The 24,653-nt window shown below is 41.0% G+C and overlaps 1 protein-coding gene across 7 annotated transcripts in view; it reads right to left on the reverse strand.

Annotated features, from left to right (window-relative positions):
* Positions 1-24,653, reverse strand: part of SUGCT (succinyl-CoA:glutarate-CoA transferase) — a 773,157-nt gene that overhangs the window by 8,950 nt on the left and 739,554 nt on the right. For 4 of the 7 annotated variants that reach the window (XM_078059983.1, XM_078059974.1, XM_078059975.1 and 1 more), the window contains one exon: positions 18,921-19,373. The exons of 2 other annotated variants lie outside the window; for them this stretch is intronic. In XM_078059983.1, the coding sequence (XP_077916109.1) occupies positions 19,210-19,373 (164 nt within the window). In that variant the 3' untranslated portion in view covers positions 18,921-19,209. Of the gene's footprint in view, positions 1-18,920; positions 19,374-24,653 lie in introns of those variants that run through there. One more of the 7 variants, XM_078059981.1, reaches the window with a different exon arrangement.

Raw genomic sequence — 24,653 nt, forward strand, 5'->3', positions numbered from 1 at the left:
TTTTTTTTTTTTCCACTAGGGTTACAAGACAGGGAATGTGAAAGGAAAGCTCAGCCTGATTTTATGAGCCATGATCATAGTACTTCTCTTTCTGGAACAAACTTGCAGTTGCAGAGCTTTTCTGTTATTTAAGCTCCTGGAAATGGAATTGACTGGAGATCCTGTCTGTGGCTGCAGATGTGACCTTAAGGCTGTTGGACTCCAGGGCCCCTGCCACTAACTTCCGTGTAATGATACCTATGGGTCAAAGGAAAGACACTGAATCCCAATGGGAATTGCTGCTTCCATGTCCTCCAACCCCCAAGGTCTTCTAAGTCAACATGGAGTTGACTACAGGAATAAATTGTAGCTGGGTTACTGGGGCCAATGCACCAAATTACCAGAAGCAGGCTGCTTTTGATGGGGCTATATACCTGGGAAAACATACATGGGACCGGTCTCCACCTCATGCAGCTCATGAGCTGGACTGATACTTAATTAACAAGCCTGTATTATTAAAAAGAAAGCATAGTGAGGCCTGGCGAACTGACCACACCAATGTAAGTCAGGAGCACCGAGTTCTGATTGCCTTAGTGGAATCTCTTGCCTACGCCCTGAGGATGAGAATCTGAGTAACTGTGAAGGTAATTCTCCATTGAACACTGGGCACTCTGGTGTCAGAACCAAGGGCTAGGGCAGCGAAAGAGCCCTATGAAGAAAGAAGAAGGAAAGCAAGCTGATCCACATAATCTAGAAGTGTACAAAAGGGACAGGTAGATGTGGGTCCAATTTTTTGAGCCCCCACCTCATAGCAAATCATTCTAAGAAATACCAAGGACAAATTACTGATTCTAGAATAAATGAAATAAGATGAATCTGGTTCTGTCTGATAGAACATCAATTCTGATCACCCCTTTTTCTTGTCTTTAAAATTGGACAAAGAAGTCAATGACTTGCTTTATTGTTCTGTTTAAGCAACTAAATTTATACACTTTCTAAAAGGCCAGTGTTCACCTGCAACATCTTCATTATTTTAAGTCAACTTTAACCCAAATTCAACGGGAAGCGGACTTCACAAGCACTTAGTGTGAGCATCACTCTAAGGGCCTTATTGTTGTTCTAACACTGAGTACATCTATGCTTTTCTTCTGTTAGTGACACTGGGGATCTGGAGAGCTCACACGCACACACATTCCCTTGATGTGTGCTACAAATAGTATAAATTCTACAGTGATCATTGGGTATCGCCTTCCATAGGGGAAAAGAGGATAAATTTGTACCAGCAGCTAAGGGGGTTACGATGGTTCTCTCTATAACCTGACTGCAAAGAAATCCAATCAGTTGATGATAGACACCAGGGTCCCATGCATCACAGAACAACTGGGTCATTTTAACTGCTTCTGAATAGGAGTAAATAGAGCTTTATGTAAAATTGTTTATACTGGCCAGACTTCAAGAACTTAAACTTTAGTGTTTGATATGTCATAACCTTCATAAATTAAAGAATTTTCCCTCCATAATTTTCAGCCTGATGGATCATCATCTGATGCCTGGAGGGTAACAGGAGACCTTCCTGCTTGTGGCAGGATTAGTGAGTTGCTTTCATGTCTACAAGAACATTTCAGAACTTCCAAGACCAGTCTAAAAGGAAACTTGGAAGCAAGCAAAGGTGTGAGAACAGGAAACTTTCTCAGGGATTTAGACAGTTAGAGCCAATGTTGATTTACTTTGCAAACCAAGTGACCCTCTTGGTCTGCTGGCTTTTACACGTACATTTTTCTACACTGGTCTTAATGTTGCCCTAGATTAGGCTGCTTCCCAAGGCTTTCCATTCAGTTTTTCCTGCTGTTCCTTCTGCAATCGGCTTTCCCTGAGGAGGGAGTGAGGACCTCAGAATAAACATAATCCTTCTATCAGCAAGGTTCCATCTTGACTCTCTACAGGACCACCCTATGCGGCAGAAGCCAGTGTCAACATCCACATGGGGAAGGATGTCACTGCACTTGAGATCTGAGGCAATCTCCCATCCTGCTGCTTTACTTGGCATAACTAGTCACTGCAGCTCTCATGTTAAGAAAAGACCCAACAATGTCCTCATTTATATCAGGACATGGGGCTCCCTGCATGTCCTAGCCGAAGCAAGAGAAGGAGAATTTGATACGTGATAATCAAGTGGCTGTCATTCAGATGATCCATGCTCTTAAGTCCCATAAACATGTGCCTGAGTCACAAGAGAAGAAGCAGTGGGTTCAGCTTTAGAGGGCTGTTTCACTAAAATCTCTGTAAATCATTTGGTGCCCAAGAGAATTGCTTTTCTATTCATGTGATGAAATGGAACATAAATATGGAGAGGAATTCTTCCCACTTCAAAGGAAGTCAGAGAATATAGCAGAGATGTGTATTTCAGTAGTGGCAGGTTATCGTTTCAAAGCAGCCAAGGCTTTGGGTGATGGGTCATGAGAAAAGGTTAGTGATGGATGTCTCCATGTTTCTGAGAACAGGGGAATGCATGTTATCCCATAAAACATGGGGATAGTCCCAGGGTACTTTAGAGGATACAAAAGGTCTTATAGTGGACGGTGGGGAGAAGATAAGGATCGAGGTTATATTTTTTATGCTTTTTAATTGCAGCTTTATATCATATATTGGTATGAGGTACATATACATGTACAAGTTGGCATAATAATCATTTGGTATGGCTTCTAAGGACTGAAGGCTTGAAGGTCATCCTCCCTCCACCTTACAAGAAGCTGTTGCTTAGGGGGACCCTCCATGGCTTTATCATAACCCAGCTTCCTTGAGGCCAGAGGGAGAAGTTAACTGACTACCGTTGCACACTTCCAATAGAACTTCCACCAGCTGTCCTTCTTTGTCCTGTCATGAAACATGGGTTCAGCACAGGTCACTGAATTATAAACCATTAAAGCTAAAAGGTACTCAAGAGATCCTCTGGTTCAGTGATTTCTCAACTGCCTTAAATAAAATTTTTTCAAATAAAATTTTACTCAGACCCCCAAAATAGAAAATAAATTTAGTAGTTATGATTCAATATGGCAGTTTCATCATAACTTTTTATTATTCTTATGTAATAAATAAAGATGGATTGAATTAGAAAAAAATCATTTTGCAGTCACTAATGGGACAATGGATCCAGGTAATAATTATGAATAGAGGCTGAAACCTTAAGATGAAAGGTTGGTAGGGGACTTTTTAATGGAAGGATCAGGCTGATATCAACTGAGCTCATTGATCAAACAGCATTAGTGAAAGTGGGTTAATCAACTGTACTGTGGCTTCAGAGGTGGTTCAACAGGAAGTACATATGAAGAGTATCCATGAGGTACTCTTGTCTTAAAAAATATCCAATTCATATCCATTCAATCTTCTAGGTTTCAATACCAGTGTCCAGGACATAAAAGAACAAATCAAACAATACATGAGGAAGCAATCAGCCATATTCAGAACATGGGACAGTCTACAGAACAAATGACCTAGTTTCTCTAATTGATCAAAGGCATGTGCAGTGGATTTTATTGTTGCCCAATTATTCATTCCCCCTTCCTGCAAGAGGAAGGATTATTCATTCGTAAGTGGATCATACGTTTGTGCCTACTGCCTTTTGGACAGCCACTCTCCCAGTGGAACTGGGTACATTCCTGTCCCAATGATACTGGTTGGGCCTCATGACTTGCTTTGCCCCATGGTGAGTGAGACTAGGCCACATCTAAGAAAGCTTTGCCGACCATCCTGTCACTGGCTTTGTTGCCCTTTTACTTCTGTGGCTAGAACATCCTGACACAAATTGCTGGGTCCCAGAATAAGAAGACGCATGGAAAGGAGCTGAACCACTGCCAAACTGCAGACAATGTGCAACGAGAGCCAGAAACAAAAACTTTATTAACATTTTTTGTTGTACCATTGAGATTTGGGGGTCATCTGTTATCCTAGCAAAGCTGGCAGATTTTTTTTTTTTAAGATTTTATTTATTTTTTGACAGAGAGAGACATAGCGAGATAGGGAACACAAGCAGGGGGAGTGGGAGAGGGAGAATCAGGCTTCCCGCTGAGCAGGGAGCCTGATGCAGGGCTTGATCCCAGGACCCTGGGATCATGACCTGAGCTGAAGGCAGACGCTTAATGATTGAGCCCCTGAGTTGGCAAATTTAATATGAACCTCCTCCCACCCCAACACACACATACACACACATTCACCCATGTGCACACACACACTCACACACACGCACACACACACACACACAGAAGAACTGTTATAAAGTAAAAGGAACTTAAGCAATGTGACCACTGAAGACATGTTGTGGACCATGATAGTGAATCACCATTCAAACAACTCAAACTTAAAATGTCACTTTTGGGATAAGTGAAACAATTTGGATAATGTCTGTGTATTATGTAATCTAAGGAGTTATTGTTAGTTTTGTCAGGTATGAGCTCACATACACATGTATTTCTCAGTTAGAGATATATCGTGAGGTATGTATGGGTCAAATGACAGGATGGCTGAATTTTCTTCTGCATATTCCAAGAAAAGAGAGTAAGAGGATGGGTAAGTGTCCCAAAATATTGACAATTATTGAAGCTGGACTTTAAGCACAGAAAGGTTGACTATACTTTTATCTCTAATTTTATGTATGTTTTTAAATTTCCTTATAATCTATAAATTATAGCAAATAATTAATTTATTATTTGAGCTCATTGATCAAACAACATTAGTGGAAGTGGGTTAATCAACTGTACTGGCATTAACAAACAATGAGAAACAGGATATAATGGGAGTTGCCAGCAGACAAGAAAATTCCAAAATATCTGGAAGATGCAGTGTTTGGACGAAAGGTAATTTATTTTTTTTTTAAGTTTTTTATTTATTTATTTGACAGAGAAAGACACAGTGAGAGAGGGAACACAAGCAGGGGGAGTGGAAGAGGGAGAAGCAGGCTTCCCGCTGAGCAGGGAGCCCAACGCCAGCTCTATCCCAGGACACTGGGATCATGACTTGAGCCGAAGGCAGACCCTTAATGACTGAGCCACCCAGGTGCCCCACGGATGAAGGGTAATTTAGAAAGTAAGATTGAGAAAGCTTCATTCTCAAGTGTGTGTGTGGGTGTGGGTGTGTTGGGGGTCTGCAGGGGGACAGTGTCCTTAAAAAGAGTGTTGACTGTAGAGCATAACACAGAACTGACAATAGGTGTAAGTGAAAGTCTGTATAACCAACCATTGACATTATGATGTCCCCCCATCCGCCCACCTACACATGGAATGATGCCCAATAAAAAAAGTGTTTGCCATCCAGGTGAAAAAGAGCAGACTTCTTTTCTTTTTTAAACAAAACAAAACAAAATCTGTCTAGGAAAGTTAGGACAGCTGATATGCACACTGACACCGAAGGTCAAAGCACCTCCCAAATTGGTATTTTAATGTAATGGTCAGCTCCCCACATGTTCACCCTGAAGTGAAGCCTACCTGACAATCAGTCCCACCCACAGAGGAACACCAACCAGGTGACCATTGTTCCATTGCTGAAGGTGAATGGACTGCTGAGGATCAGCATACAATTAGAGGAAGTCTGCAGCGTGACAGAGCAAAACAGGAAAAATGACACCAGAGAAAATAGAAATAATTAGGAAACAGAGGATAATATTTTTGAAAAGGGGAAAACTTTTAACTAATACTCTCAGAGGGATTTGAAACAAGATGGCATCCAGAAAACAAGACTAGGATTTTACAAAAAAGGAAAAATCAAAGATAAATTACTGTTAGGAATTAAAATTAAGTCCCAACCTCCACTCTGTCCCATCCAAACAAAGAAGAAAAGATAAAAGAAGACAATCCAGGCCCTACCAGAAGAGAAGGAACTAGGATACTTTCCATCCCAGGTAAGGTGAGGGAGGTGTTAGGGGCACACAGAAGAGGAGTGAACTGAGTGGGCAAGGGGAGGGGCAGTGCATACCAGAGCTTTGTTTCAATCATCAGTTTTCCATCATGCCTGATTTCATCACTGTGCGTTTTTCAGAATATATGACCCTCACATGTGCAGAAACAATTTGATGTGATGAGAATGTTTCAGAAATGTAAAACCAAACATGATTCAGCATCCTAAGAGGCAAATCCTCAAGTATCTAATAACTCACTCAGGCTGTTATTTCCAGAACCAAAAATCTCAAAGTCTAGTCTCTATACTGTCAGCACTTGGTGTGCAAAGGTTAAGGTTCTAAGAAAAAACAAACAAACAAACAAACAAACAGGACACTAAAGTTCTCTCATAGTAAAGACAACCCCCTAGAGAATTTCCTGTCATTTTAGTCTCAAAAGTTTGTGGGTTTTGGATGAGAGTTATGTTTGAAGCTTTTGTAGAAAGAAAAGGTTTGCATATTGAGAAGAACTTTAACTCACACACATGCTCTACTCACTGAGTATATACATCAGTGCCTCCAAGTACATTATTGAAAATCCATGAAATATCTCAAAATCAACCTTCACACAGGCTATGTCTAAAAATGCTTATCAAAGTGCTTAGAATCCAAATGGTAATGATTTAGAGGAAGCTATCCAATGATGAACGTGATTTCTAGTAAACACACATAGACATAAACACACATTTGGGTATAACATAAGAGATATTTTTAGGAGGTTCTTGTGAAATTGTTTATTATATTTTATCTAAAGATCATTTAAAGTTTTGAGGGGGCCTGGGTGGCTCAGTCGGTTAAGCGTCCAACTCTGGATTTTGGCTCAGGTCATGATCTCAAGGTCCTGGGATTGAGCCCCACATTCAGCATGGAGTCTTCTTGTCACTCTCCTTCTACCTCTTCCTCCCTCCACCCCCACCCCACCCTGCTCGCTCATGTACGTGCACTCTCTCACTGAAATAAATACATAAATCATTTTTTTTAAAGATCATTTAAAGTGTTGATTACAGGAGTGCCTGGGTGGCTCAGTTGTTAAGCGTCTGCCTTTGGCTCAGGTCATGATTCCAGGGTCCTGGGATCGAGCCCTTCATCGGGCTTCCTGCTCAGCGGGGAGCCTGCTTCTCCCTCTCCCTCTGCCTGCTGCTCCCCCTGCTTGTGCTCTCTCTCTCTCTCTGCCAAATAAATAAATAAAATCTTAAAAATATATATTAGGAAAAAAAAAGTCTTCCTAGACAGGTGACTTTTTAAACCGGGGTTGGAAGAAAGGACAGAAATGACAGAAACGTCAAGAAGGAGAGGAAGCAAGACGGATGAGGGTTCACATGGTTACTGTGGATATGGAAAGGAATGGGTGGATCCAGGAGCCTGGTCATGTTCTGATAGTTGAATAAAATCAACAAACTGGTACAAAAGTCTGGATGCCAGATGCCTTCCCTTTGCATATCTTCTAGGTGTAACTTGTGTAGGTCTATAGAGTTGACGAGTAGGGCCAAGAAAATGTTATCATCTAGGCTTAACTTCTATCTTATGACCTTTACATGTTCTTCTTCCATTCAATTCTTTGAAATATCATTTCCTTTGATGAGGTAACTTCTTCCAGCGGGAGCTTGTCGATGAGTTTTTTGGTCCTTACTTTAACCTTGTCAGAACAATTGGACAGAATTGCAAGTGTTGGTTAATGCTTTGCACACGTGCTTATTCTTCTAATGTCCTCAGATCCCCCTCAAAAGTTCCATGTGATAAGGAAGACCCTATTGCATCCAGACCTAAAGGCTTTCAGAGATGTTGGGGGAATTGCTGGGCATGTGCTGATCAAGGGCTCAGCTGGGTTCTGCTGAGGCTACAACTGCGATCTGATCCACTAGCCCTGATCTGAGACCCTCAACTCTTCTCCAGAGCAGACATTTGCAGAGTGCTTATGTCAAAGAAATAAGAAGATGTGCCAAGGATTGTGTGGGTATTCTCCCTTCCTATTTGTTAACTTTGTAAACACTCTACTTCCCTATCATTCTAGATTACTAGATACCCAAAAGGCGTACTCCTAATTCCTCATTTAAATTGTCTTTCTCCTTTAAATAGTATTGTTCAAACCTGTCCATCAGTTTGTCTATACTATGTACATCCATAGAATGACCCTAAATGAAAGAATTAGAATGGAAGAATTTAAAACAAGGATCTCAGTAATTATCTCATCAAAGTCCCTAACTCTACAGAGTAAACTACAACCCAGAAGGGGAATGTGATCTGGCCACTGTCAGTTGGGCATGTTATAGTTCTCTGATTATATTAAGGACTAAAATTGTTCCGACAATTTGATTTATGCCTTTAATGTAACCGTCGCTATGAAAAACAACTGAGTTCCCACCATTAACTAGAATGTTTTGCTCCGTCCCCTTTGAAAACACACTTATCACAAGAAGTCAAAAGAGATTCCACATTTCCATAGAAAAAACTGTAGGCTTTATCTGGGGATTATATTATGCCTCAAGAAGCCCACCTCCCTTCTCCCTTAAATTTATGTAATGTAAAAAAAACAACATAGAGGTGACAATTAGGCACCTGCTCTTCTGTTTCAAGGACCAGCTTCCTTTAGAACAGCATTTCTCATAGAGGCACTGTTGATATTTTAGGCTGAATAATTCTTTGTTGTGGGGCTATCCTGTGTATTGCTCATGTTTCTCAGCATCTCTGGCCTCTACTTAGTAGATGCCAGGAGCACACTGTCCCCCCTGCTGCTCCAGTTATGAGAACCAAAAAGTCTCTACAGACTGTCAAATGTCCCATGGGAGATAAATTGTTCCCTCTCCTTTAGAACCACTGGGTCTAGAACACACTGTGGTTATGAAGTTATTCTGAGGGGGTTTCTCATCAGTATTGTCAGAGGTTTCTCATCAGTATTTGTATTCCACTCCCCCGCTCCACCAACTCTACCATTACGGCTGTAATTTCCACCTCGGAGGCAACATTATTGTTTGTAATCCGCCCCCCCCCAAACTAAGTGCATCACACTTAGCAAAGAGTGGATATAACTGACAAAAAATACAACATTGCAGGTCAAAACTGAAAGTCTTATATTAAAAATAACTTTTTGTCATAATCCAATGGAGAACTATATTAGTTATCTAATGCTGTGTAACAAATTGCCCCAAATTGAAGCTAACTTAATCTATTAAAAATAAAGCTAAAACAACAACTACCTATTATTTCACACAGTTTCTGAGGGGCAGGAATCTGGGAGTAGCTTTGCTGCATCGCTCTGTGATGTCAATAAGTTGTTGCCTGGGACTACAGACATCTCCAGGCTATACTGAGACTGGAGAATTTGCTTCCAGACTTACTCACGTGGTTCTTGGCAGACCTCAGCTCCTCACTGGCTGTTGGCCAGAGGCCAACCTTGTCCTGTGGGCCTCTGCATAGAGCTGCTCATTCCATGGCAGTTGGCTTCCCCCAGAGCGAAGGATGAGAGAGAAAGACAAAAAGAGAAAAGGAGAGAGGGAAAGAGAACAGAAGCTTCCTTTTCACCTCTTCTATATGCTATTGTTTCCACAGATCAGCCTTGGTACAATGTGAGAAGGGACAGCACAAAGTTCTGAAGCAGGGGTGAGGCCCATTGGGGGTCATCCTAGAAGCTGCCTACCATGGAAACCCCTCAATAACTTAAAACTTTCCTAAGTCTAACTTCTTCCCAGATCATAAACATGACAATTTCTGACATAAGTGTCCTCAGTTTCACCTGAAGATGGTGTCAGAATGATCTCGTCAGAACGATGACCCTGAGGTACCACATAATCAAAATAATTCAAACTACTCCATTCCTCAAGTGACAATAGTAAGCTCATTCAGTTTAGAAGAACTTTCAACAAAAGCAGATTTTCGGTTGCCCTCTTTCAATAGAAAAAATAAATAATAAACCATAACATATTACTTCCTATTTCAACTAGCCAAGATTCCATGAAAACTATTCATCAAGCTCTTTTTATCAAATACTTACTGAGATCCTTCTCTGAGTTAGACATTTACTTATGTATTGCTATACAAAAAACCACCTCAGAAGAGTGGCTTAAACGTCAATTTATGTGGGTCAGAAATTGGGGTAAGGTTCACCTAGGCAGTTCTGCTCCATGTGGCACTGGCTGGGGTCACTTAGTTGTATTCATGTGGTTGCTGAGGTGGACAGGAGGCCCACAGAAGCTTCACTCATGTGTCCGGTGTCTTTGTACACTTCCAAGTGCCCCCCCCCCACCCTTCAAAGGATAATGGCCATTGGCTTCCTCAGGGGATAATGGTAAGACTTCATTCATGGTCGTTGACTTCCAAGAGCAAAAGATGAAGATGCTACACCTTTTCAAGTCTTCACCTAGAATTCACATAGTGTCACTTCCACCTCATTTTATTGGTCAAAGTGAGTCACTTTTGGAAAATATACCCTTTTGGAAAGTTCTCTCATGTCTTCAAATCTTTGGTCTAATGCCTTTGACCTCTAGACCTAGATTCAAAAGGACTTGTGTGATTAGGTCAGGCCCACCCAGATAATCTTCTTATCTCAAGGTCAACTGATTTTGGACCTCAATCATAGCTGCAAAACCTTCCCATAGTAGCACTTAGATTAGTGCTTAAATGAATAACTGGGAGAGAGTGTGTACAACAGAGACTACAAATCTTAGGGACTCTTTTAGAATTTTCCCTGCCCAAGTAAGACAACTGGCAAAATTTGAGCATTTGTAGATTAATTAATAGTACTGTATCAATGCTAATTTTCTGCCTTAGATATTGTACACTGGTTATATAAAATGTTAACATTAGCAGGAACTGGGTAAACAGTATGTGGGAACTCGATGTACTATTTTTGGAAGGTTTTGTAAATCTAAAATTATTTAAAATAAAAAGTTTAACCAAAAAAAAAAAAAAAAAAAAAAGGCAAGTACCAGGCCAGCCCAGATTCCAGGAAAAGGGAAATAAAGTGCATCTCTTGAGAGGAACAGAGATATGTGCATGTAGGGAAGGAGGAATTGAAGATGACCATTTTTGCAGATCACCTATTACAGGCACCATGAGTAATGAAAATAATGAATATTACCAGTTCCTTTCTCAGAGAACATGTAATCTGGTGGGTGAGAGAATGTCTCTCCAACAGATATTTACTGTGGAGCTCCTACAGAGTAAGCATCGTGATAATCCTTGGAGATACAATGGTGGTGAAGGTACCCACAAGGATATTATAGTTCAATGAGAGAGACCAATTGGTGACCAGTAATTATAACTCAGATGTGATAACTGCTGTGGTCAGGTAAATACAGAGGACTAAGATGGCAAACAAGATGCAGGGATCACTTCCAACTGCAGAGATCAGAAGAAGCTTCATTCACAGGTCAAGAGAAAAACACCGAGAAGTACTTCCCTCTTCTCTCTGCTCTAATACTTTGAAAATGCTCCAAACCAAAAGAAGTATCTTTATGGTTCACTGCTGTATCTTCTTATTTGGGGGAATACATTTTTCACTGGATTTGCTGAATGAGTAGGCTTTTACACAAATGAATATTTTCCTAATAATATAATGTTTAACTCCCGCCGGAGTCATTGATATCATCCTAGACATCTCTCATACTTCTTTCATTTGTCCCAGGAGAATGTGAAATGGAACTGGAAATGGGTGTCACTCATTTTCCAATCATCTCAGATAAGCCAAGGCTTATTTACACTGGAATGTCTCTTTAGGTTTCAACAGTGTGCTGGCTATTGTCCAGCACAAGTGATGTTCCTCTAAGTGGTTAAATCCAAGAGCTCTACCTTCTCTCATTGTTCTCAGCAGTTGTCTTTGGGAGAGCTGCTTTGACCTACTTAATCAACCAACTTTATGACTCCACTTAACCTTTAAAAAGAACTAGAAATGGCAGCTTGTATCTGTAAATTTACACAAAGAAAAATCTGCTGGGGTGGGGAAAACATCTTAAGGTCCTATTTTGTAGAAGTATATCTTCTTAGGACTTTTAACACATGAGAAACTGTAGTATCTCCCTGAAGTAGCAACCTGAGAAGACTTTCGTCAGGGTTTTGCTGACAGTGTTTGAGCTCAGCTGATCCTCTTGGGAACCTTGTTAGTTTTAGATCATTTCCAAAGGTTTAAAAGATTTGGACTACAGTCTTTTTGCTCCTGACCTGTTTGTCCTTCACCCCTTTGAAGATTCCAAAAGTCCTGGGCCTATGAGCTTTAGGGATGTGACCTGAGGGTAGCATCATGGTAATAACAGCAGGTATCACTTAGTCCCAATGAATATGGTGGACTAGAGGATATGCTCTTTAGGAGCATCTGTCAGGCCCTCCCAGGCATGTTTGTTAAGTGAGTTAATACATTTAAGTCTACCTAGAACAGTGCTTTACATGCCATGCTTACTAGATGTTACTAGCTTCAAATTTAACCCCAGTCACAGAACTCATGAACAGATCTGCCAGCATTGCTAAACTAGAGCTGGTATGTATCCTAAGAGAGAAAAAAGAATATAATAAGAGTTCTTATTTTATAGGGATGAATAGAGTAAATCTGATTCCATTTTGTACAGGAAATTAAAGATAAAACTGACTAGTGGCAGAGTCTTCTTCCTCCCCCAACTGGACCTATTCTAGATCTGAGTGCTCATGCTGCTGAGTTAATAAATCTTCCCCCAGAAATGCACTACGCAGATACCCACCATACTCGTCTTACCTTATGTCACCAGGGTCATATGAGAGTAGCTGTACAAAACATTGTGTTTCCATTCCCATCATCCCTCCATGATTTTGTCAGTGAGTTCAGCTAATTGAGCACCGCCTCTGCTTGCACACTGAGCCCACATCCCTTCACTTAAGTTCTCCCAGAAAGTAAAGCTGGAGAACCAGACACCATGTTTGAGACTCAGACGATGGGAAACATGGACCCAGAAGTGGAAGCTTCAGTGATTGGATATTTCCAAATCTGTCATGTTTTTAAGAATAGGGACACTAGTTTGATCCTATCTCAGACCTTTCCCATTGCACAGTTCAGCAAATGAGGCTGAGAAGATTCTAATCACTGGGCACTGTTTCCAGAGGTGACCTGTGTGTCATTGCACTTCTGTCCTGTCCCCTAGTCTGTGCCAATACCACTGCAAGAGCATGTTTGGCTGTATATATGAGCAATCCTAGCTGGGGAAATATACTTCCTTTTTCTACCCCCAGAAATAGTGATTCTTTAGCAGTCCCCCCAAAACGGATGCTACAATTTCCTTGACCCTCTCCAAAGGAAGAACACAATAATGTTCATTAATAGTATATTTCAAAGCTCCCGTCAAGAACAGCCAGGAAGTTCTTCATAAAAATCTAAAAACATAAATCCAAGACCCTCAGGGTGAATGTGTGTTACACATGTTGCCATGTCTCATACCAAGAGAGGCTATGGAAATCTGAGTTTTTCCTTGGGGGTCACAATGAGGTAAAGAGGTGGAAAGAAAGATATTTTCCTATGGCAGTTTCACGTTACTTTCTTTCAACAACTCAGTTGTGTATTCGGAAGCTGAGTGGCTTGCTTCAGGGTGAGCACATGTGCAGTTCTGGGCAAGGGGAAAGGGTGCTGGTAATGGGATGAGGAGCAGGAAAACATTGCTGTTCCCATCTGTGTGGTCAGAAGCCAAAGAAACCAACTTGAGTAGAAGAGACTGTCCTGGGGTTAATTTGCAAAGAAAAAGAAAGGGCGGGGGGAGGGGAGGGGGGAGTTGGAGGAGAGATATGTCAAAGTGTTTTTCATCCTGTTGAAAGAAGAAAGCAAAGGTTGCTGTGAGGATCCACTCTCCCTATTTAACAGATGGCAAAACCAAGGTAGAGAAGAAGGCACCACTTCCTCTGGACTCAAATGGCAAGGTACAAACTACTCATCACCACCTGAGGACTGAGTAAGCCCACTGTTTCTACAAAAGAGCAAGAAACAAAGGCCAAAGCCTAGTTGCTGGAGCAGAACCACGGACCATCATGCCCTCCCTCTCCTTCCTCCGCTGAAGGCTCAGTAACTACAACAGTAGGACCCTGACTGTCACAAAGTCTAAACTGTGCTCTGTATTATATTTTATTTGTTTTTGTTTTTCCTAAAGACTGAGGACATGGGACAGAGAGGTAGTAAGCCGGAGGGCTCTGCCACAGCCCAGAGTAGCATTTGGATCACTCCTTCATTTCCTTTCCTGAGTTTCAGGGGGAAAAAAAAGGGCAGCCAGTTATTTGAGGACCACCCCATCCAGAGATTAATTCAGGATTGCTAGTGGAGGTAAAGCCATGGCCAGAATTACCACAAGTTACCTTCCAAATTACTGAGCTAGTTTTATTTTTCTGAAGGTCAGTTGCAGGTTTGGGGATATAGGTTTGTGTAACAGGGATCTAGAACTCTGTGCAGACAGAGGGAGAAAGGATATTATTACCAGTGGGAAAGAAAGGAAGGACGGGAGCTTCAAAGAATGAGAAAAAAGAAAGGTAGGAAAGGTGGTAGGTAGGAAAAAAGAAAAAGAAAGAAAAAAATGGAGTTACAAGGTGTCAATTGATCACTTTGCAAAGTAGTAATTTTTCTGTCACTTCAGACATTCAAACAGAGGCAGAACAGCCTCTGTATTCATTTCCTACTGAAGCTAGAACAAAATATCACACGTTTAGTGGCTTCAAACAATACAAATGTATTGCCCTGTGGTTCTGGAGATCAGAAGTCCAAAATGAGTCAAAAATCGGTCTCACTGGGCTAAGGATCAAGTAGGGCTGTGTTCCTTCTGAAAGCTCGAAGGGAAATCCCTTTTTCTTGCCCTTTTTCATCTTCTAGAATATGCCTACATTCCTTCATCCATTTCCATTTCAAATCCAGCAATGGTTTTTAAAGTCTTTCTTACATCACATCTCTCTGACATTGACTCTTCCACATTTGAAGGACCCCTGTGATTACACAGAGCCCACCAGGATAATCTAGGATAAGCTCCCCATTTCAAGGTCAGCTGATTAGCAACCTTTATTCCCTCTTGCCAAGGACAGTGACATACTCACAGGTTCTGGGAATTAGGACATAGGCATCTTTGGTGGGCCATTATTCTGCTTACCATAGCCTCTCATTAAGAGTGTTGCAAAGAGACAGGCGATTGGGCAGGCCCTTTAATGTGAAAACCTTAAGGAATAGGGGAAAAAAAGCTATTTCTCAAGAAAAATTTTGAGGTGGATGAAATCTATTTCCCAGGTAGTGTTTGAGCTCCTTCTAGAGTTTGCCCTTCCCTCCTGGCATCTACATGTAAAGCTGGGCTCATAGGTTCACCAGTCTCTAGAACAAATGTGCCCTTGGGTCTGTCTGACCTGGGCATGCTTTCTTTCTTTTTTTTTTTTAAGATTTTATTTATTTATTTGAGAGAGAGAGAGACAGCGAGAGAAGGAACACAAGCAGGGGAAGTGGGAGAGGGAGAAGCAGGCTTCCCGCTGAGCAGGGAGCCCGATGCAGGGCTCGATCCCGGGACCCTGGGATCATGACCTGAGCTGAAGGCAGACGCTTAATGACTGAGCCACCCAGGCGCCACCTGGGCATGCTTTCTCTTTTCCTTTTCTGATAATCAAATTGACATATTCCAACTCTCATTTTTTTTTTTCCAAACTCTCCTTCTTCTGCACTTCCCACCCCCCCAAGTGTGTGGAATAAATATATGAGTTCAAAGTATTTACATTCATTTGTCTATAGTACTTCTAGGGTGATGCTGGAAGACTGTTTTTGGGTGTTGGGAGAAACGTGTCTGTTGGAGTTGCTTATAGCCCACTAATCCCGCCACATAAACGTGTCCTGCATATAGCCAGCCTGGTTTAAAAGTTCAGGGCCATTTGTGCTCAGAAGATAGCTTGGTATGTCTATATAGAGAAACTATTTAAGTATCTTATGAAAGTAGCAATTTTTAAAACATTCAACCCTGGTATTGCTATACTAGAATTGTAAGAAATACAATTTTGTCCTGATATCTGAGAAAACCTCTACACACCAATATGATAGCCTCTGAGATGTGTTTTTTGTTTGTTTGTTTGTTTTTCTTAACTGCTGTTTGGAATGGAAGTATGTATCTTTTTTTTTAACTTTTTCATCTTCCTTATCAAATGATGAATATACCAGTCCTAGTACCTCAAAATCAAGAAGGAAAAGAAGTGAGCTAGATATTCTGGCCTCCTAAGGATTGTTGATACTACAGTGTTCAAGGTGAATAACGATTTTTTTTAAGGCACACTGCATCTTAAGAATCTCATCAATTATAAGGGCTCACTATAGCAGATAGTCTCCCATAAATAGAGGCAAATGTAAGAAGAATTTCATAATCTTGGGAACAAGCTTGAATACGAACAGCCCAGGGTCAGGGCATGGAGGCTGAGTCATGTGCCTTTTTTCACACTCATCTCCTTTGCCAGTTGAGAATCCACGGTGAGCAGTCAGAGGAGAGGCAGATCTGGACAGTCTGTTCATCTTGGGATTGGCATTCTTTCTCAGAATCCTATGGATGAAGGCAGCATTGAGCCATGTGGGAGAATGACAAACAAAACTCACATCTACAAAGCTTTTCAAGCAGACAACATGCTAATGTCATGGGATGAAAGAGTCAGTGGTGAAATATCAAATTTAGGTAACATAGGAGTGGGGTGAATTTCCCTGAAAAAGGCTAAAAGCAGGGGTCACAAAGTCTTCATGCAAAAGTCCCCCAGTATGGGGCTATGTGGGTGAGGTAGTCTAATGACTTCATATGAAATGTGGTTTTTAAAATCAAGATTGTACTTCCAACTACTAGTAGATGGACCAAAGACAAAATACTAGTCCAAGTAACTGGACTAGTCACACACACTTGGTCAATGCTCATTTCTCTTCTTCTAGGGAAACATTCGGAATATTAGAGCACATGCTAGAAAATATCGTGCTTGATTAACCAGAAAATCATGACAGCAAAAAGTTTAAGGAAAAAAATCAAGAGAGGGAAGACTAGTTGCTTGTGGACACACCCTCGATTCCATAATGATTAACCCACTAAGTTTCTAAGAATTTATAAGTCAACCTCAGACACAAACCTGCCAGAAGGCGGGCCTTGACACACACTGAACTTGAGCATATGGTCTTTTAGTAGTGTGCTCAGCTTTGGGAATGTGTAAGAAAATAGGCCCTGATAATTAAAACAGCACATTTGTTTATAAGCATAACTTGATCTGGACATATTGCTAGCAATTTTAGCCAGCACAATGTTTCTTTCAGGACTAATTATCGATCTGAACTTGAAACATATTCTAAATGATTTCTCTCACTAAGTCAGGAGAGTAAATGCTTTCTGTCGGGTGATGAACAGTTTCAAAGTTCTCTCGGATCATTCTGAATCGTGTAGGTGGAAATCTGGATACACAATTACACTGGAGACAGTCTCCTGCGGTAACTCTTCTTCACTAATCAAGTAATTTGCGTTTCAAGATATCTACTTGGACCCATAGGAGAAATGATGAATCTGGTTTTCAAGATCATATGCTTTTGCCAATTCTCTGTCATCTCAACTTTTGCCATTTTCATTACCGATTGTATAGACATGGAGGCATTTCATTTAGATATCTGGCCTGAAGCGAATGTCTCCAAATGTATATCTGTGAGCTAGCCATTGGGGGGAGAGCACTGCAGAAGGCATTACCCTTTAGGATGAAAGTCTAACTAACGGAATCACAGCAGGAGTGCCTCAGAATAAAACATCCACAAAGAGCAAAGCAGGGAGGACAATAGCTTTTCCAAGAATTGGTAGGCATTCGGGGCGCCTGGGTGGCTCAGTCGTTAAGCGTCTGCCTTCGGCTCAGGTCATGATCCCAGGGTCCTGGGATCGAGCCCCACATCGGGCTCCCTGCTCAGCGGGAAGCCTGCTTCTCCCTCTCCCTCTCCCCCTGCTTGTGTTCCCTCTCTTGCTGTGTCTCTCTCTGTCAAACAAATAAATAAAATCTTTAAAAAAAAAAAAAAGAATTGGTAGGCATTCTTCTAAAAAAGTCCCATGAGGCCTTGTGAGAAGACACATTTCCTATTTATTTGCAATCCTTGATTCTAGAAATATATTGGGGCTTACAGCATGGATAAATAGCTCAAATCATCTCAATCAAAAAGAGCATGAAAGTAAAACCAGCTTTAACTCACAGTTTGAAAGATGAACACCTCTAACTTAACTTTCAATTGCCACGTGGTATGTCATAAAATGATGGCAAAATGTTTGCCTTAAGGTCATGACTTCAGATCATGTCGGGAGACTGATCATGAGGTCATGTGACGCGCAGGTCTGTACCTGGGCTTGGGGGACTGGTAGCCTGAGCGACAGTTTATCCTGGAACATAGAGTCAAATCAGTTGCCATCTTCTGGACAGAAAATGTTTTCTATACTTTAAGTTCTCTGACAAATACTTTAATACTTAAATGCAAATACTTAATATTAAGGCATCATATATTCTTCTACAGTGAGTGCTCAGATTACAAAAGAATGTTCTCCTTTCATTCTCCTATTATTTAAACATTATTCAATACCTAGATGGTCATTTGACACTCATTTAAAAACCTATTGCATTTGTACTTGGCTCAAAATAAGGTGCTGATTAAAAAAGCCACTTTCCACCCCCTAATGCAGATAGATCCATACACCCCAAAATGCAGCAATGGAAATTGATTTTCTGCCACATATCATGAAATAATCAGAGAAATACAACGTAAAGCAAATATTTACCCCCATGGGGAGAATGAAGCTCAGTTTTCCTAACGGACATCAGCAAAGTCCATGGTTTAAATTACAGATTAACAAAGGACTCATGAGCTCAAAATTAAGTTATTCTGTTTAAAATCAATCACTGAAACTGTCATTCTGCTTATTGCTTTGACTTCCTAACAAAGGTTTAAATGAAGACTTTATGTGCAAGTAGAGAATGGCAAGAGATCTGCTCTTTTTCAGACCTGCGTGGGCTGGAGGGGCAAACGTTTAGGCTATTAATGTAATTAGAATGAGGAATGTATTTTTCCAGGAAAAAAAAAAATCTTTACCAAAAAAAAAAAAAAATCCCACCAATCCACAATTAATCTATTATCTGGGGTGGGGGGAGAATGGTAAGGAGTAGAAGGTGGGGCACATTTAGAAAGCACTAGATGCATTGATACCAGAGCCATTCTGGAGGCGCCAGGCAGGAAATCTGGAATTACTCTAACTTTTCTTTGCAGAGGCAGGCACCAGAACTGGGGAAAAGGGTCCAGAAAGAAGATTGCCTTTGCTAACAAAGTACATTCAGGTTGTGGTGTTGAGAAAGAGCATTTTTGATCATTCGGCTTCGTGTTGGGTCACCACTCCAGCGCTGAACAGCTCCCCAATGGCCTTGTCATTGTATCCGAGGACCTCCCTCAGGATGTGCATTGTGTGCTGCCCGAGCAGGGGGGGTGGCCTGGCCTCTGACATCTTGAACTTACTGTATCTCACAGCTGGGCCTGTCAAAAGAGGAGGAAAGCAGGAAGCCTGTTAATGACTAACCCTAGGAAATTCATTACCCAAGCAGCCTGGGGTGTTTTCAATGAATGCCAAGACTATCACTGCCAATTACAAAATGGTGGCGCATTTTGGAAAGAAATGTATTTTTATGTGAGGTTTTCTTGACTCGGTTTCATCCAACTGTGCCGTGGTCATCTGACCTGCCCATGCGGGGGGGAAGGGGGGTTGGGGGCATATGCATGTGTCTGGCGTGTGCCAGCCCATGCGGAAGTGGCCAGTCCTGTCACCAAGACTCTCGGGGCTCAGTCACTCAGCTGGGTCGACTCTCTGGATCCAAAAGAACAAGGACCACAGGTACATAGTGTCTCTCTGTGCTGGAATCTGACCCAGGTGAAGGTAATCTGGATGTTTTTTATTCAGTGTCTCCTATATAAACTATAAGGTTTAATTCAACAGACCACAGATCAACTAAAGCTCTGCTAGACCCTGCTGAAGACTTTTGGTGGGAAAAGAGGTGATACGTGCGAGTTTCGTCATCAGGGAGATCTGGGTTTGCATGTGCAGTGCAAGGGGGAGGGGATATTCATTCAGCTGTTCGCAGAGTACTGAGCCACTGTGCACAGGGTAACTCAAGCAGGACTTTCAACAACTGTTGGAAATGGATTTTATGATCCTCATTCTTCACGGTAAGGACACGAAAGCCCAAAAAGCTCAAGTTTTGCTCAAGGTCACATGGCTAATAACTAATAGCACCAGGACTCCCATCCACGTCCATTGCAACCGTCTTGCACTCTCTATAACCTTAGCAGCCTGCTCTTCCTTCTCCAGTTTTCCCCAGAGAAGCTGTTTGGGCGCCGCGGAGCATGTTGTTTCAGCAGATTTTTACCTTTGCTGCCTCACTCAATAAATGGTCTTTCTGTTGGCTGTTCTTCACATCTCATTTGATTAGGCTTCGGGAAAACAAATTAGATAGTCACAAGAAGACTACAAAACAGTGCATTTCTATCTCATAAAAATTTTTCCAGCCTGCTCCTGATTTGGAGCGCACGGAGGAAGGACACGCAAAACCAAAGCGCGTGTGGGTAACACAACGTCAGTGAGTAGAGCAGCAAATGTGCTTCAAGCTCTTCGGAGAATTCCATTAATAAAAAGTAAGCCACTGTTGATGATAGAGAGGACACAGACCTCCCCAGACCATCAAGCCACACTTTTGTGTGACACACACCATCCACCATGGACAAATGGAAACTTTCAACTGATGGTCAAAGTTTTGCTTTCTTCTCACCCTTCTTTTTATTGTTTTAAATTGTATTTTTTACTGAAGTAGAGCTGACACATAATGTTACATCAGTTTCAGGTGTACAACACAGTCTACCCATTATGCTGTGCTTCCCATAAGTGCTAGCCGCCATCTGCCGCCACACACACCGGTGTGGTACCACGGACTGTGTTCCCTGTGTTGTGCCTTTCATCCCCCTGACTTGTTCATTCCATAACCGGAAGCCCATACCACCTACTCCCCTTCACCCGTTTTGCCCATTCTCCCCCTTCCCTCTGGCGACCACCAGTTTGTTCTCTGTATTTATGGGGCTATCTCTGCTTTTTGTTTGTTTATTCATTTGTTCCATTCTTAGAAGCCACGTAGAAGCTCACACTTCCTTCTAAATGCCCTAGCACAGACTGCTTTCTCACTGGTCCATCTCTTTTCAGTCAAGGAGCACGCATTGGGAGGCAGGGTCCACTACTCTCATGAAAAGGTTGATAATTTGATGTTTTAGGCATGTGATCCTTATTCACTGCTCTCAGAGTGGGTTCCAATTTTGACATTAATGAACAAGTTTTAATCTAACACGTGTCTTTCAAAAGAAGGATGTCACTGAGAGAATCAATGTTATGTGACTTCTTCCTAACTGAATGATCTGGAGTGAGACTCCCAGCTGGGAAAGAGTCACTTGACTACACAGAGAATCTGGGCTGGCCAATGCTGCTGGGAATATACTGCCGGTGGTCCCAGCACGGCAGCTGCCATTTTGTCAGAACTTAAGGTGCATTAGCTACTGAGCCATCATGTCCGAGAACCCTCACAACAATCCCAGATGGACACTGAAGGTCAAGGAGGCTTAGGGTACAAGGGTCAGAGTGAGGGTTCAGGTTAGGGAATGAGAATAACCTGCCCAACATCACCCAGGTGGGAAGTGAGAGTCAGTTCCCAAGTTTGTTGGGTGCAAGAACTTGGGTTTTTAAACAAAATAATAATTTGTTAAGGTGAAGTTCACATAACAGAAAATGAACCATTTAAAGGTGAACAATTCAGTGGCATTTCATATAGTCTCAATGCCATGCAATGACCACCTCTATTTAAGAGTTGCAAGACATTTCCATCACTTCAAAGTCAGACTCTATCCCTGAAGCAGTTTCCCTCAACTCAGCCCTCCCCTGGAACTCCTGGCAACAACCACGAACCTACTTTCTGTCTCTGGAGTGATCTATTCTGGATATTGCCTATAAAAGGAATCATAAAATATGTGACCTTTTGTGTCTAGCTTCTTTCACATAGCATAATGTCTAAGATCCATCCACCTAGCAGCATGGATCAGTACTAAGAACCTGGACTTTGAGCCTCGATGCAGTGATGATAGGAAGGAATCTTCAGGTCCAGCCATACTAAAGGGCAGTTCAACTTGTGTTACTCCCACTATACACTATGCTTTCACAGTAGCTTCCAGATCTACCCCAAAGACTCTGCTACCACCTCCGGATGAGAGGTATTTAACATTTTATGCAAAAAAAGTCTTATTTTTTTATAAAGATTTTATTTATCCATTTGTCAGAGAGAGAGAAAGAGCACAAGCAGGGGGTAGTGGCAGGCAGTGGGAGAAGCAGGATTCCAGCTGAGCAGGGAGCCCGATGTGAGATTTGGATCCCAGGGCCCCGGGATCATGACCTGAGCTGAAGGTAGACCCTTAACCGACAGAGCCACCCAGGTGTCTCCACAAAAAAGTCTTAAAGAATTTAGAATGGTATTACTAACTACCATTTACTGGAGTGGTATTATTAAAGAACTAGAATGGTATTCCTTGGTTTTTAGACTTGTTAGCATAAAGGCACTTAGAAAATACTGTATGTTTGGAAAGCCTATGCTTCTTTAAATAATTGTATGTTATTAAAGAAGCCATATCACAGTTTAATAAATTGTATATGCTTTTCCCTAAGCCCCTTCAGAAACCAGGTATTTTGCATATGGTTGAGTTCAGAAAGATTCTGAAGCTGGGGTTCGTTCGTGTAATTTAAGATCAAAGTATAGTGTATATATGCCTGTACTGTACTGGGAATTTTCAAATTGTAATTTTTATACATTTTTAAAATAAAGTATTGTTTTGTCATGTGGTTTATTAAGAAACAAAAATTTATAGTCTCTGTAATATATATATATATGCAATGGGACAAATAAAGGTGATATCCAGATCCCAGAGAAAGCTAAGTTCCAGGGACATCCCTCCCAATCTAGGTTTTGCACAAAGGGAATAAAGTCCTTTTAAAATACATTTGTCTCAAGAAGTACAAAATGTTTGACATAATTATTTACATCTAAGGTCCAGAAAGAATGAATAATTTGATCTTCCATTAAAAAAAGATGAGCAGATAAGTCACATGTTCTTAAATTACTTTTTGGCAAAGTCACATCTGTGTTCACATATGCTTTCAAACACTTGCAAGCTGTGTGATCTTGAGAATTCTTAAAGTCCCTGAGCCTCAGTCTACACATTTCTAAGATGAGGTTGACAATACCTACCGAGGGTTGGTTTGAGCATCTGAGTAATATAATATGGGTGATATTCAATATCAGTAATAATCAAAGAAATACATATGAAGATAATAATAAGGTACAATTTTGTTTATAGAATTAGCAAATCTTGTGGCTATTTTGGTTTGTTTTTAAGAGGTCAGTGACTGGTAGGAGTATAAATCAGTACAGTCCTCCTGGCAGGAATTTTGTAACTAAATATGAAGAGTTTTAAAAGTGTTCCCACACTTGAATGGAGAAATTCTACTTTAAAAATGTTCTTCTATGGGTTTAATCAGGATGTTGACAAATTCCATAGGCAAGGATCCACATAAATTTCAAAATATACTCAATACTCTTTTAATACCTATCTCCTTCCCACACAGCTTTCTGACTTATAGGCTGTAAGGGTTCTTTGTGTGTTATTCTGTACATTTTTTTAAAACACTTTTAGCTTCCAAAAGTTACTTTGTTAGGACTAGGTGTTTACCAACACATTCCTTCATATACTGTGCCCATAGGTCTATCTCCTACCCCTTCCTTCCAGATGAAGAGGTCACGTAGCTACCATATTGAAAAATATCTGGAAAATATGTCCAAAACTTAAGCACTGGTTAAATAAATTACAGTGCATTTAAATGATGGCAACCTGTCTGTACAGTAATTTCAAGTTGTATTTTGGGGGGTTTTGAACACAAACCACTCTCTCCTGAAATACCACTGACATAAAAGTTTAGAAGTTAAATAAATCAATATAAAAATTCAGAAGTGAAGAGAATGGGTGGTAGCATCACTAATGAATGAGATATTTCAACAAATTTAAGAATGACATGGACAGGACAATGTTGATGTGTTAAAAGAGGTAGAGGAAACGGGTATTAATGGTCCATTTCACCCCCCAAGAGGTTCTGATCTTAAAATCAGTGGTTATGAGAGAGACAGGTCTTAGAAGAGAAGTAGGACAGAAAGCAGAGGATTGGTTGTGTCAATTTTGACTAACTTATTAGTTTGTACTAGCAACTAGAAGAAAAATGAAGCTTGCTTTCAAGTTTCTACATGAAAATATTAAACCTACAACTGCCTACCCAAACAAATGATTAATCAAATATGAAGACATGTTCAAACTTTCAAAGATTAAGTAAGTTTATGAAGTAAGTTTCTTGATGTTGAATCCAGTAGAACATGGGAGTAAATGATAGAAGGATAAAATTCTGGTACACGGTGAGAACCAACTAGGGAGTGCAGGGAAGGAAGACCTCAGGATGCTAACTCAGACCTGGACAGTCAATAAGGTAGAAACAGAAGAGGGCAGAGGCCTTCAAAAGGGGAGTCTGAGAGAGCAAAAGAGCCTGAATTGTATAAGAACAACTTAAAAATTGGAAAAATATAATAATAAGATAAAATTACATCACTCAAGAAAAAAATAATTAGAAACTCTAGAAAAAACAAAATTTGCATAAGAAAATAAAGATCCAAATATGAAGCAAATTATAAC

The sequence above is a fragment of the Halichoerus grypus genome, chromosome 12, assembly GCF_964656455.1.
Source record: "Halichoerus grypus chromosome 12, mHalGry1.hap1.1, whole genome shotgun sequence".
Classification (NCBI taxonomy): Eukaryota; Metazoa; Chordata; class Mammalia; order Carnivora; family Phocidae; genus Halichoerus; species Halichoerus grypus.